Source organism: Tympanuchus pallidicinctus, unplaced genomic scaffold (assembly GCF_026119805.1).
Source record: "Tympanuchus pallidicinctus isolate F22 unplaced genomic scaffold, pur_lepc_1.0 scaffold12, whole genome shotgun sequence".
NCBI lineage: Eukaryota > Metazoa > Chordata > Aves > Galliformes > Phasianidae > Tympanuchus > Tympanuchus pallidicinctus.
This window is the reverse complement of record NW_026294637.1, coordinates 8,639,538-8,652,022: the sequence shown is the minus strand read 5'-3', so window position 1 is coordinate 8,652,022 and position 12,485 is coordinate 8,639,538. Positions and strand designations below refer to the sequence as shown.

The window sequence follows — 12,485 nt, the reverse complement described above, 5'->3', positions numbered from 1 at the left end:
GCCAGTACAGATTAGATACTTCAAACCCATAACAATTGGCAGAATTGTGTACAGTAGATTTTGTTTCAGCTTTGGATGTCCTCGTCTCAAGTGCAGCTGCTGAGGTTTTGTGGCTTAACTGGTCTTTTGTCTGAAGTGTCTCTTGTATCAGTGCCCCAGAGGGAAATCAGTCAGAAGTACGATAGTTCCAGCTAACCATTGGTCTGTGCCAGTTTCTTTCGGATTTGTGGCTACTGTGCTGCACTGCTAAGCAAAAAACAAAATCCCTTGCCTCTATGACCTTCCCTTCTACCCCTAAACTGTACCGTGTATTTTCACACTGTCAGATGTTAGGAATTTCACATAATAGAAAGTTACAGGCATGAATAGGAGAGGGAGATTTCAGCATCTGGTGACGTTTTCTTAAATTGATCCTCAAGGGAGGTTGTAATTATAGCTAGTTTGTTAAAGTGTGGTGGTAGTAGAAAAAGTGACTGTGGAAGCCGGGCACCTTTCCTGGTGAGGAGGATTGTGTTTTGTTGCTTTTAAAGTCTGCTTTTTTTCCTGACAAAATGAGCCCTTTATTAAGCTACAAGCAATATTGGCTCTGTGCAACCATGGCAGAGGGAATGTATTCTATTCTCACTTCATCAGCAAAATTGCTAAATAAATATCATTTTCAGAATCTCTAGTGGTGGTATGACAGGGAAGCCAGAAGAAATAGTTTGTGTCTCAGATCACATGAGAAATTTGTGAAGCTTTTCTCTGGTTCTTCTGCTAAAAACAAAACGAGAACAGTTTTCATCAAGTATTAGGTGTGACTTTGGCAGTCTAAAATTACTGGTGAGTTGTCACAGTACATTCATAGTATCCATGGTGTATGCTTAATAAATACCATTCTTTTTTTTTTTTTTTTGCATGCCAGTTATTTCATGTATCATACTGTAAGATACAGCATGAACTCTGAGATCTCATACTGTGTTTTCCTTTGTGTTAAAGATGGATAGGCAGTGTGGTAGCTACTGGGTTTTCTTTCACATTTGCTGTTACTAAGTGTGTGTCTGTTGCCTAACTGCATTCTGTGTGACCCCTTCTGTGCCACTCTGCTTTGCTTCCAGGTGGTGTTTCCTCAGTGTGATTTGCTCGTTACCTGGATGCCCAGGACTTGGGTTTTTCTGCACAGATTGCTTCTAAGACCTTGCTTTCCCCATTTTACATTTGAAATACCACTTCTTGGTATTTTTAAATTTCAAAGACTTAATCTCATAGGAATTATATGTATGAAGTATATTTAAGGAAATCAGGATTGATTTTTATTTTTTTTTGAATTACTATTATTTCATTAATATGTCTTGTAGACTATGAAATAAGGGAGATCAGTGATGGCACAGATGTTTAAATTAGTCTCTGGAAATGAGATTTCCAGTTAATTTGTCTGGTGTAGTTCATATCACTCCAGCCCCAGGGAATGGAGCAGTACATGTATCAAGGTCTATCTTGTCAGATACGCCTTTGTTTTATTCACTTCTCCTGTCATACTTAAATTTGTTTCTGCCTGTAAAGAATGGAACCAGCAGTGGGAGCTTTCAGTTTGGTCCCAGATTAAATAAATACATGCTAAAAGATAGTCGTGTGATTTTCCTTATGCTATCCCTGTGTTAAGTGGATTGGGTTGACTTGGCCGTGTTTTCTTTGCTTGTGATTTAAACTTTCTTTTTAATTCCTAGTTAAAAGTATATAGCTTTGAAGTAATTAGTGCTTTCTATTTTTTAATCCTTGAATTAATAATATACATTCAGTTAGAGTGTAACTCTAGTAGAGCAGTAGCTTGTTGCACTGAGTCATGCCATTTTGTCTTTTCATGAAGTTCTGTGAGTAAGAAGATATTTATGATGGAGCAGCACTTAGAATAATGGAGCTTTAATCCCATTTGGGAAATGCATTATAGTGAAAATAATGCATGTGGCTCAGTTCGAATGCCAGTTGTCTGCAAATGCAAAAATATTCAAAGAACTGCTTCTTGTAAAGCTGTGAAATGTATGGTTTTCCTGTTAACACACATCTCTCAGATTGCATTGACTGTCTTTTATTCTTGGGGGAGGAGGGGATCTGTAAATATGTTTGATCTGAATTCTGTTTGACTATTCCTTCTGAGCAGAATAGTGCCTAGGTTGTGCTGTAAGGCTCTGCAGAGAGGTTAAAAAAAAAAAAAAGAGCTGCAAGTTATATATGATAAGAATCTGATGTGTCTTGAATCACTGGAAGTTTTATACTCTAATTTTTTTATTCATTTCTACTGTGATTTTACAAGTCAAATAGAAGATAAGGATTTAATATGGAAGTTGCTGGATGAGGCTGTTTGGCCAGCATTAAACAGGACACAGGGAAACGTAATGAGAGACTCATAAGAGTCCATGAACCTTTATTTGCTATAAATTGTGACTTCACATCGTTGCACAAGTGTCAGCTCAGGCATGCTAAGAAATTCTAGGAGTGACCTGGAACCTTTCAAGTATGAAAAGGTCTTTATATTAACCAGAACATCTGAAGCTAATGAAGGTAGTAAATAAAAGCTGTGTGGCTTTGATTTTCCTATGTGTCTTTTAAGGAACAGGAAAAAACGCAACAGTAAAGCCACAGGTTTCCTTGTTTTCTTTCCAATTCCCTAATCCTTGTTTGTAGCTACTGACTGAAGTCACAGCTAAAGCTCAGCTGTCACTGATTGGAGCACAAACAAGGATGATGTTCTTAAGCCAAAGTAAACTTACGTGGGTTTATTTTCTAACTAAATGTGGAAATGTTCATTATTACAGTGTTTATTGAAAGAAGCAATGTCATATCTGACTTCATATGTTTTAAGGCCTGAGCCAACCCTTTTGAATATTGTCATTGGAATCTCTAGATTCTTCTGAAGAGCTTTGGGTACTGGGGTTACTTTGTAGGGAATCTGCACTCTAGTCATCAACCTAGAGCTTAAATGCTTCAAGCTTGAATGCAAGTTATTCCATATTCTCTAAAATCCTCTCTGAAACAAAATTCTTCTGATTGTTTTCTCATTTTTTTCAGGCTTTTGTCAAATGACTATAGAAATGAATCTTGTGAATTGGATTTATGCTTGTATGCTCTTGGTCTTTCTCATTGTATTTTCTCAAAGCCATGTAATTTACAATCATGAACTTTTGCAAGAAAATGCAAGGATACAGAGAGAAATAAAAGTGCAGTTTTTGTCAAGTTATGAAGTTAGCTATCAATATTATAGAATTATATGTAATAATCTCAAGAAGATGTATTTATTTGTTTGCTACAATTTGATGTGTAGTGATGCAAAGCGGCCAAATCCTTCTGAGAAGCCCAGGTTTGACTACAGAGTTGTCAAAGAACTGGCAAAAAAGGGAGGCTGAAGATGAGTTGAATTCTTTTTTTTTGTTTGTTTTTTGCTGTTCTTTCAGGATGTGGTATAGAGATTAGCTATTTATAAAATGGACAAGCTGGTACACAAAGTATTTGGTACAGTGTGAAAATTTGTGTTTCAGTAATGTAACTGTGACTGTTTTTTCTAAGAACATTTATGTGTAGGTACTTCTGTAAAATTCCTAAGTATATTGCATGTACTTTTCCTCCCACCCTCTACCATCTCATCCTCATCCCCAGCATAATGTTTTATGAGTGTTTCAGGTGTTCAGCACTTTGCACAGTTGCTCAGTACTCTTAAGTGGGAACAGCAATGACACCTGCTTCCCACTGGAATTAAATGGGTGCAGCTCAATCTACCTAATCTTACTGGGTATGCTTCCTGGTGCTCTATGTGCTGAAAACACTGCCAGCATCCAAGCTTCTCTCTCACCATTTCGTTATGCTCAAAGCAGAAGCATTTTTACAGCATGACTCAGCTTATTATTAAAAACTCAGTTTGGAGATGACAGCTTTTCAAAGTCACATTTCACATAAACCTCAGCAAACTTCTGCCATTTTACATGAAAAGTAGGGGTAATTTCTAATTGACAAGGCTGCTTCAGGTATCTGAAAGGCATATCAGCAATATGCATATTAGTTACATAGTCTTTGCCATTACTGAGTGCTGGCCACCATTTGGACTGTCAGTGTTCTCGAAGTGTCTTTCTAGCATTGAGTTTTCAAAGGTAGAATAGATTGTGATACCCTGAGGTGCATATGCCCTTTGACATGGTGTGTGACAGTCCTGCTGAGGTTGTTTGTGAGAAACCACTTCTAGCACAATGTTGTTCCTGGCATGCAGAAGCTATCCTTGGTAGTGCTTGAGCTGAATTTTGTCACTCTTGAGCCTTCTTAAATGGTTCACATTGGTTCACATGTTACTTGCTAGTCTTGTAGTCTTCACTGGATAGAGTAAGATTGCTCTTTATATTTGTGGTCCAACTAAAGCATTTTCCACATTGATGTTACTTGGCTCAAAAGAAAGTTTTTGTCTCCATCAGACAGTAAGGACCAGGAGGGGAAATGCTACCAGCAACATGGCTGTGTTCCCAGATCTGCCTGACCTTTTGGATGAACTAGGCAGATCCAGTCTGTTTGCTTTTGATGCATCCCTCAACCTTGTTTTTGCATAATTAGATTGCCTGAGGCAGAGGCTGTTTCATGCCTCGTTTTGTGAAATACACCAGACAATGGGACCCAGACCACTATTGGAGCCAGCTGGGTGCCACTGAAATGCAAATAATAAATCATCCTCGGATTAAGGCTTAAAATTTTGAGTTCTCTGGAATTGAAAGTAATTTATTCTAACTCAAGTCTTGAAAAGTTTGATGAACTTACATAATCATTTGCAGAGTTTAGTATATATTGTATTGTCTTTCAGTATTAAAATAGTACTCATATTATTTGCATTTTTATTGGTTAATTATTGCAGGCATTCAGATTATGTCTGAAAAAGATAGGAGCGTGCATTGCCTGAATATTTAGTGTGTAGGTTGTTAGGCTAAAAGAAAACGACAGCTGTTTTGCCTGTGTTACTCTGCATGCTGTTACTAAACAAGTCTTGGGAGACATTGCTCTCTGGGTGTGTTAGTTTGAATAGTTGTGATGTTTAATGAAACGTCTTGCTTTGGAGTTACTTATTTTTTTCTCAGGAATAACTCTACACTTAAAGTATTTGGAGTAATCTAATCTTCTTTTGAAGTGTCTAATCCTTACTGATTTCATTTTAAACACTTCTTTTATACCTAGAATTGGTTTGTAGTTCTGCAGTGAGCTATGGAACATATTCATCAGCCTGTATTTAATGATTCTGTTGTTTCATTAGTTTTATGCTTTATTTTCTATTTTAATCCCATGGAGCTTCCAGAGCACACAGTAAATGCTCTCTGTTAAATGGCTGCATCTCACTCCAGAAGGATGGGTACATTTAGAATCTTATTAATTATTTAGGACTCTGCCCAGACAAAAACATGATTTCTGTCATGGATTCCAGAGTCTTCCCTTCATGGTTCCCACGAATACAAACAATAGTTCAAGGGTTAAAAACTTCTCAGTTCTGATTCCAGAAAGCCCAGACACACGGTTCTGCCAGCTACTGTTGTAAGCAAATTAAATTCAGCAATCATGGAGCATGAGAGGGAAACGTATTTATTGTTGGTTTTTTGGGTTTGTTTTTTTTTTGCCTTCTTGCAGCATATGTACAGAATGTGGGGAATAGTGGATGCCAACTGCTAGGTGCATCTCCTTTGATCTATTAATATGATGTGTAGTGTACTCTTGTCCTCAGCTTCACTTACTGAGTCAGAACTTAAGAATCAGAAAATTTCCTTTTTTTTTTTTTTAATTATTGTGTCAATAACACCTCTGTGCAGTTAACACTAGAGTTATATTAACATGGCTATTTGCTGACTTCTTAAAGGAAGGGCACAACTGATGCCTCCATTTCCAGTTGACTCAGTAGATCTTCCTTTCTCTTTCTCTTTATTTGTCCTGGTGTTTACTACAAACACTGTGTATCTAATTAACCACATCTTCTGCCATATGTCCAAACCATTCACTTGGGTATGATCCTCAGAAAGAGGAATTCTCAAGTGCCTCCATAACTTGCTCCAGAAGCAGAATGTAATACCAGAGCTATTTAGACGTGATGAGATGCAAAGGCAGTTCCTGCAGGTACTGATGTGGCTTTCAAAACCTAATTTTGATCTCTTTCCAGTTCTGCTCTGCACAGTGCAGTGGTGCGTTAGATCTGTAAGTTCAGTCTTGAGTGTATTTTCACTTCTCTTTAGGAACCACTGTTCATTGTTTCTCTCAGAATGTAATTTGGGAGTTAGGTAACTTGCTGATATGAAAGAACTTAATCAAAGGGAATAGTAACAGCCTTTTAAGTTGGTATAGTTTGTAGCTGCGTGCTCTCCCTTGGCAGTAGCTCTGGAGCATGTCTATTGAGTGTGAGTCACTTCTCATTCCTGTGTTTCTTCTTGAACTTGGACATTTTCATTTGTTCGGCGCTTTAGATAGCTCCTGACTGGGGGAAGTCTCTGGTGTTTTTCCAGCATGATGATGATTAGTATGAACATCACAACAACCTGATCCAGTCAGCATACGTGTTTGCCCAGAAGCTGGGAGGAAAACCAACCAAACAAAAAAACCCAGCAATTTTCACTGTCCTTTTCTTTATTTCAAGTGCATAATGGTGCCCCTTTACTTTCTGTTTACTGGCATATACTGTCAAGGAGCTGCCTTGAAGTTTCAAGGTGCTGGTAGAAAGGCCCTGTATAAGACATCAGAATGGGTATAGCTCATGTGGATTCTTCTATGCTTAGACAACTCTTATTTGTATGTTAAAAATAAATGCAGAAACATTTGGAAACCAAAATTTCGTACCATTTATTTATGAGTTCTGCTTGCCTTTGTTTTCAGCTAGACAACTTTATGTATGTTCATTTCCCACCTAAATAAGTGAGGCTGCAAGGTTTATTTTAGCATATGAATGATATCCCATTTAGTTTACCAGGACTATATATGTACTTAACTGTAGCAAGTTAGTATGCTTTTTTTGTTTGTTTGCTTGTTTTAACTTAGAGGCTTAACGTTCTATTTTGCAGGATTTAACCTGCAATGTTTCCTAATAAAAAGTAGCCATCTTCTATGAGGACTGGTCCAAAAGTAATGCTTCCTATTTTATGATACTGGCTCGTGAGTTCAGTGTTGGATGTTGGTGGTATGGCAGTAGAGATTGAACCTTCCCACCAATATTCTGCAACATGTTGTTGCCGTGTAACAGATGGCAGCAGAGACTGCGTTGAGGAATACTGTTCTGTAGCTGAGAATGTGCTCTGTTGAGGAACACAATGTGTTACTGTGTTCTTCGTATCTGATGAGGTCTCTGTGGAAATGAATAGGAGGCATTACTATTGGGGCAGGCTATGCACCACAGTTATTGTCCTAACTTTCTATATACTGTATATATAATTCCATTCATAGTGCTAGGTGTTATTTAGCATCCAAAGTAAAAAATTTGGTGTTTGTTTTTTCTAGGAAAAATCTTTGTCCTAACCCAATTTTTTTTTTTCTTTTTTTTTTTTTTAATTTCCTTCTTTCTGATTTATGTCACTTAGATGAGCTTTAGGTAATTTTGTTTGGCTTGAAATAGCATATGGCAGTTAGAAGTATTTGTCAGAATAAATGGTTTATTACACTAAGTCAGAATGTAGGGAAGTTTTTTCTGTCCTTGTCAGTGCTAATATTAGACTTCAGAAATGATCATGGAGTGATGTTCTCAATTATTGCCATAACTATCGCTGTTCTCACAGTAACTAACATGCACTGCGTTCCTTCTCCCATGAGGATTTTGGTTAACTAATGGATGCAGCATTTCTGTTCTTCTTTTGGTAAAATATTACCTATAGCTGCATCTAGGGAGGAAATCTACAGTCAGAAACATTCAGTTCTTATAAATTCTGATAAGATCGTGGTGACATAATATTCTAAAGAAGGAATTCCTTTTTCAAAACTAAAAATTTTATAAATGTGATTTGTTGCTGTTACCGACTGGCCATTAAATTTGTTTTAAAATAAATTTGTACCTAGACAAATACAACTGAATTTCAAAATCTGTCCCATGCTTTCTGTGATGAACGCTACATGGTGTTCCTAGTTCATGTATTGTACTTAAGTAGCTAATAAACTGTCCAGAAAACTATCCACTCTATCTTCATCTGTGTACTTTAGAGATGAGAATTACCTGAAATGTACTGAGAATACTTGGAAACCTTTATGCTACTTTGTTATTTTTTTCCCCTCTCTTTTTATAGATCATTTCAAGTGATCCATTCTGGGTACCAACCACTGAAGAAGAATATTTGCACTTTGGGGAAAAGGCAGACTCTGAGAACCAGGCCCGCAAGTACATGAATGCAGTGAGAAAGCGAAAGGGACTTTATGTAGAAGAAAAAATTGTGGAGCATGCTGAAAAGCAGAGAACCCTCAGTAGGAATAAGTAGCTGCATCTGCTTCCTTTCTCTCCTGGTTCAGCTAAGTTTTCTATGCAGCAGATTAAAAATATCTTCTGGACTTGTTCTTTTACACCATATTTCTTACACTTTCTAATGTTTATGGCTTATGTTTTGAAAAGCATGAGCCTTTCCAACTTTTATATTGAGAAAATAGTTTATTTACTTAAATCATAGGCATATTTCTTGGAATTGGTCTCAGATTTTAAAGCTTTCTGCACTGTTACTGTCACAGGATTGGGAACTCCTAATTTAATTGGTTTCTTTCTGATTTTTCAGATGTAATTGCAGTTAGAGCTGGTTACCTAGTCTGTTGCAAATAAACTATGCAATGAATTTAGCTCCTCAATGTTTTTGTCTCTATTTTTAAAATTAATTTTCATTTATGTAATGTATTTGTTGCCCTCAAGCACTTTCCATAGTTACCTATATGCAAATGAAATCTTTGTTGGAGTTTCTATTTGTTTTACTCTTTTCCTAGTGTAAACAGTCACCTAAATGTGGTGATGCAGTCTCTGCTCCCAGGTTGTAGCAATGCATTGTCCTTTAAACCAAAGGGCAAAAATAGCACATGTGGAAGACTGAGAACTGCAACCAGACAAGGCTTTTCATTTTTCTTCTCCATAGAAAGGCATCTTGTAGAAGGGAAAAAAAAAAAAAAAGAAAAAAAAAAAAGGTTTACATAATTATCCTAAGCTGGGAGCTGCCATCTCTGAACGAGGTACACAGCTATTCCTGCTAATCCTGTTTGAGTATTTACAGACTCTTTGCAGACATTTCTACCTGTTTATCCTGTTGTCTTGAATATAGTGAGGAGAAAAGCTTGCAGGAATAATACAAAATGTTTTGCTGTTTGCAGGTGGCTAGATGTTGAAGTCCCAGAGTGATTCAGACCAATACTAACAAATTCCCCAAAGGGTGGAAGTTTTAGTTGAGAAAAATGGAAATCTTGCCCAAGAGAGATGTGGTGTATGACCTCTCATGTCTTCTCATGTGACTGCTTTAAACTGGAAAGGACTGAATAGATGGATGACTGAAGAGTTTCTTATATTTATTTAAATGAATGAGTAATTAAGTCCTTGAATCTTGTGCCAACTGACTTTCTGCTAAATCTTATCTTACTATTGGCAAAGTGTTGTGTTTCAGCTAACCATGCAAATGGGTTGTTCTTTTCTTTCCAGAGTATAGCCACTTTAATTTGTGATTGCTTAGCATTTCTTTAGCACCTACTTGATCCTTCTGAATAAATAATCTCTGTGTCGATTAATGCAGTAGGCAGAAGTTACTCATATCACTTCTGTTCCTCAGGGGAAAGAAAACTGTTACTTGTTTCACAAGTAGAATAACTCTGACTGCTTAGCTTTTATTTTAAATAGCAGTCTTTTCTTCTCCAGTTTGTTTGCTTTCATTATGGAAATGTTTCCTTTTAAGATGTTGCTTATGAATTATTCAAGCAGATGATATTTACCTTCCTTAGAAGGTTGTTCCATAAATTTTTGCTGTTTTGCAAGGGGTATATCTGCACAGCAGTCCTAATAGAGCTTATACAAATACAACTGACGTTGTTCGGGCTTTGCCAGCTGTGTATCTGTGGAAGGTACTGCAGCCTACAGAAACTGCTTAAGACATAAATAAATGTTTGTTTAATGACCCCTTGCCTACTACAGCTACTCTGCTAGCTGAATCCAGGGTGCAATTAAGGATGTCTGGCCTGCACTCACGGAGGTGCTTGCACAGCTGACGTAGTAAGTAGCCCTTCAGAGGTGAGTAGGTGTTGGTCATTGTTATGACCACATAATTGACTGTAATATACTATACTTATGTAAGCAGAAAGAGCATTAACATAGGTTTTAAAAGATTTATCAATAGCTTTCATACTTTGTTTTATTTTCAGATTGCATCTCAAATGGCATGAAGATGAGAATTAATTAAGGATGCTCCAACCCTAATATTTGTAAGGGGCAAAAACTCCACTAATTAACGCTAGAAAATCAAACCATCCTACAAGTGCTAGGTCTTTTATCTTCAGTAATGGCTTCTAGTGCCAAGGAAATCTAATTGCTTATATACAATGAATTTTTTTTTTCTCTGGATTATTGGAAACTTAGCTTGCTGTAGCTGGTTTTTGCCTATCTTTGTTACATATATATGAGATAATTTTGGAAAACTTCTGCCAAGCAGAATAAGTAATTTGCTGATGGAGCAAGCGATGGAAAGATTGGCTTGAGAGGTAGCCATTATAGTGTCTTCTATCATCAGTTTTATTGCTAAGTATAGTGCATATTTAAGATGAGCATACACGACTTTTAAGGTACTTCATTTGGGTAAATGTTCAATTTTTTAACTTTGTGGGAAAAAAAAAAAAAAGCAGTCAATTTGATTTGGCTCTGTTATATTTAGGAGAATCAAATTTCCTTGCAACTGATAATGTATAAAAACAACATAAGTTTCTAAGTGGTAATATTCATTAGAGAATGGCAATTATTCACTGGGAAGGTATCCCAAGTGATTCCACATTTTTGAGGGGGGGGAGAAAAAAAGAAAAAGGAGCTTTATTTCTCCAGTGAAAAATAATGAAGGCCATGCAGTGGCCAGCAAGACCCTTCCTGTTGACTCTGGATGTTGCTTTTATCTTCTAGCTTTAAAAATCTTTCAAGCACTAGTAATTTAGGTGGTTGGCCATCTTTTTCCACAGAATTTTGGTTTCTTTTCATGAACTTCACATTCTTAAAGCAGAGTCTAAAGGAGAAATCAGAGTGTAATTAGAATGCTGTGCTGTATTTTCTTTCCTATGAGTCTATGTCCATTTAGGAGAGTATCAGTATTAATGCTGATAAGAGCAGAGACACCACAAGTGTAAAATATTTTTGCACCAAACAGAATCCCTAAATTAGATGTGAATACAGTCTCAAGTCCCTGGTAATCTTTGATTCTGCATGGGGCATCTTTAGCTCATCTTGTAGACAAACAGATTGAAAAGGAGCCTTAAACTGAGGAGTACGTTACAGCTAGGCCTGAAATATTGCCATGCCTGAAGAACATGTGGTTGTCTAATTAATGTGCAAGGAGTCACCTGTTTGTGCAGCTACTTGAGACCCACAAGCCCATGAGGATGAAGGAACTGCAACTGTTGCTGAATGATGCTTCTTTCCACAGATGAAGTGATAATGTAGTAGATGAGAGAATAGATGTTTCTGGTATAATTGAGAATCTGAACATCCGTTTCATTCTTGTACTGTGTGCAGGAGGTACAGCAATTGGCAATTATGTGAGTAAACAGCACTGTTGCTTAGGCAATTATTTCTCCAATATGCCTGAATTTTTTTTCATTTATAAACCTAGTGCCATTTGTGGAGGAGATGACCTAAGGAACAGAAGCTTGCAGATCGTAAAACCTTCTGCACTGTGACTTGGCAGCTGGACTGGAACTGCAAATTCAGGTGACTTTTCTCTTGACTCTGATCGTATCAAACTGAGTTCTGTGAGCAGGGTATCTCGAGGACTTGCCTCTTGTATTACAATTTCTCTGTTCTACTTCAGAGTGGTTCATAATGCTGTGTAGACTTATTCTGTGCTTCCTGCTGGTTTTCCTTGTAAGCAGAAGTAAAGCATTTGGAGGAGAGGATATGAATGCATGCAGTTATTTTGTCAGCACTTGTTCTTAATGCATGATTTGAATTCTCACATAACTTCTGATTCACTTTGGTTCTTGTTCAGACTGCTTATAAAAATGGAAGGGTTGAATTTATGCAAGGAAGTATAGTTTTTCTCGTTGCATTGTGTGAGGGAGGACAGTGAAGAAAGCAACTAAGGTTTGTTCACTACCTGTTGTAGTGTTGACACATAATCCTTTGGTATTTATAATGTTTTGAAATTCTTCTTTGAAGTTAAATGTTATTAATTTTTCTACTGCTTAGTGTTAGATCCAGATGCATACGTATGTCTGTGAAGTGATGAAAAGTGCGTACATCTCTGATTGTGCTATTTTTCACCAGTTTGCAGTTTTACTCCTCAAACTTGTTAGTATCTGTGCTTTGC

General features: G+C 37.0%; 1 protein-coding gene across 3 annotated transcripts in view; it reads left to right on the top strand.

Annotated features, from left to right (window-relative positions):
* Positions 1 to 8,787, top strand: part of EFL1 (elongation factor like GTPase 1) — a 55,744-nt gene extending 46,957 nt beyond the window's left edge. For all 3 annotated transcript variants that reach the window (XM_052671611.1, XM_052671610.1, XM_052671612.1), the window contains one exon: positions 8,250 to 8,787. In XM_052671611.1, the coding sequence (XP_052527571.1) occupies positions 8,250 to 8,438 (189 nt within the window). In that variant the 3' untranslated portion in view covers positions 8,439 to 8,787. The remainder of the gene's footprint in view (positions 1 to 8,249) is intronic.
* The last annotated feature ends 3,698 nt before the right edge of the window (positions 8,788 to 12,485 follow it).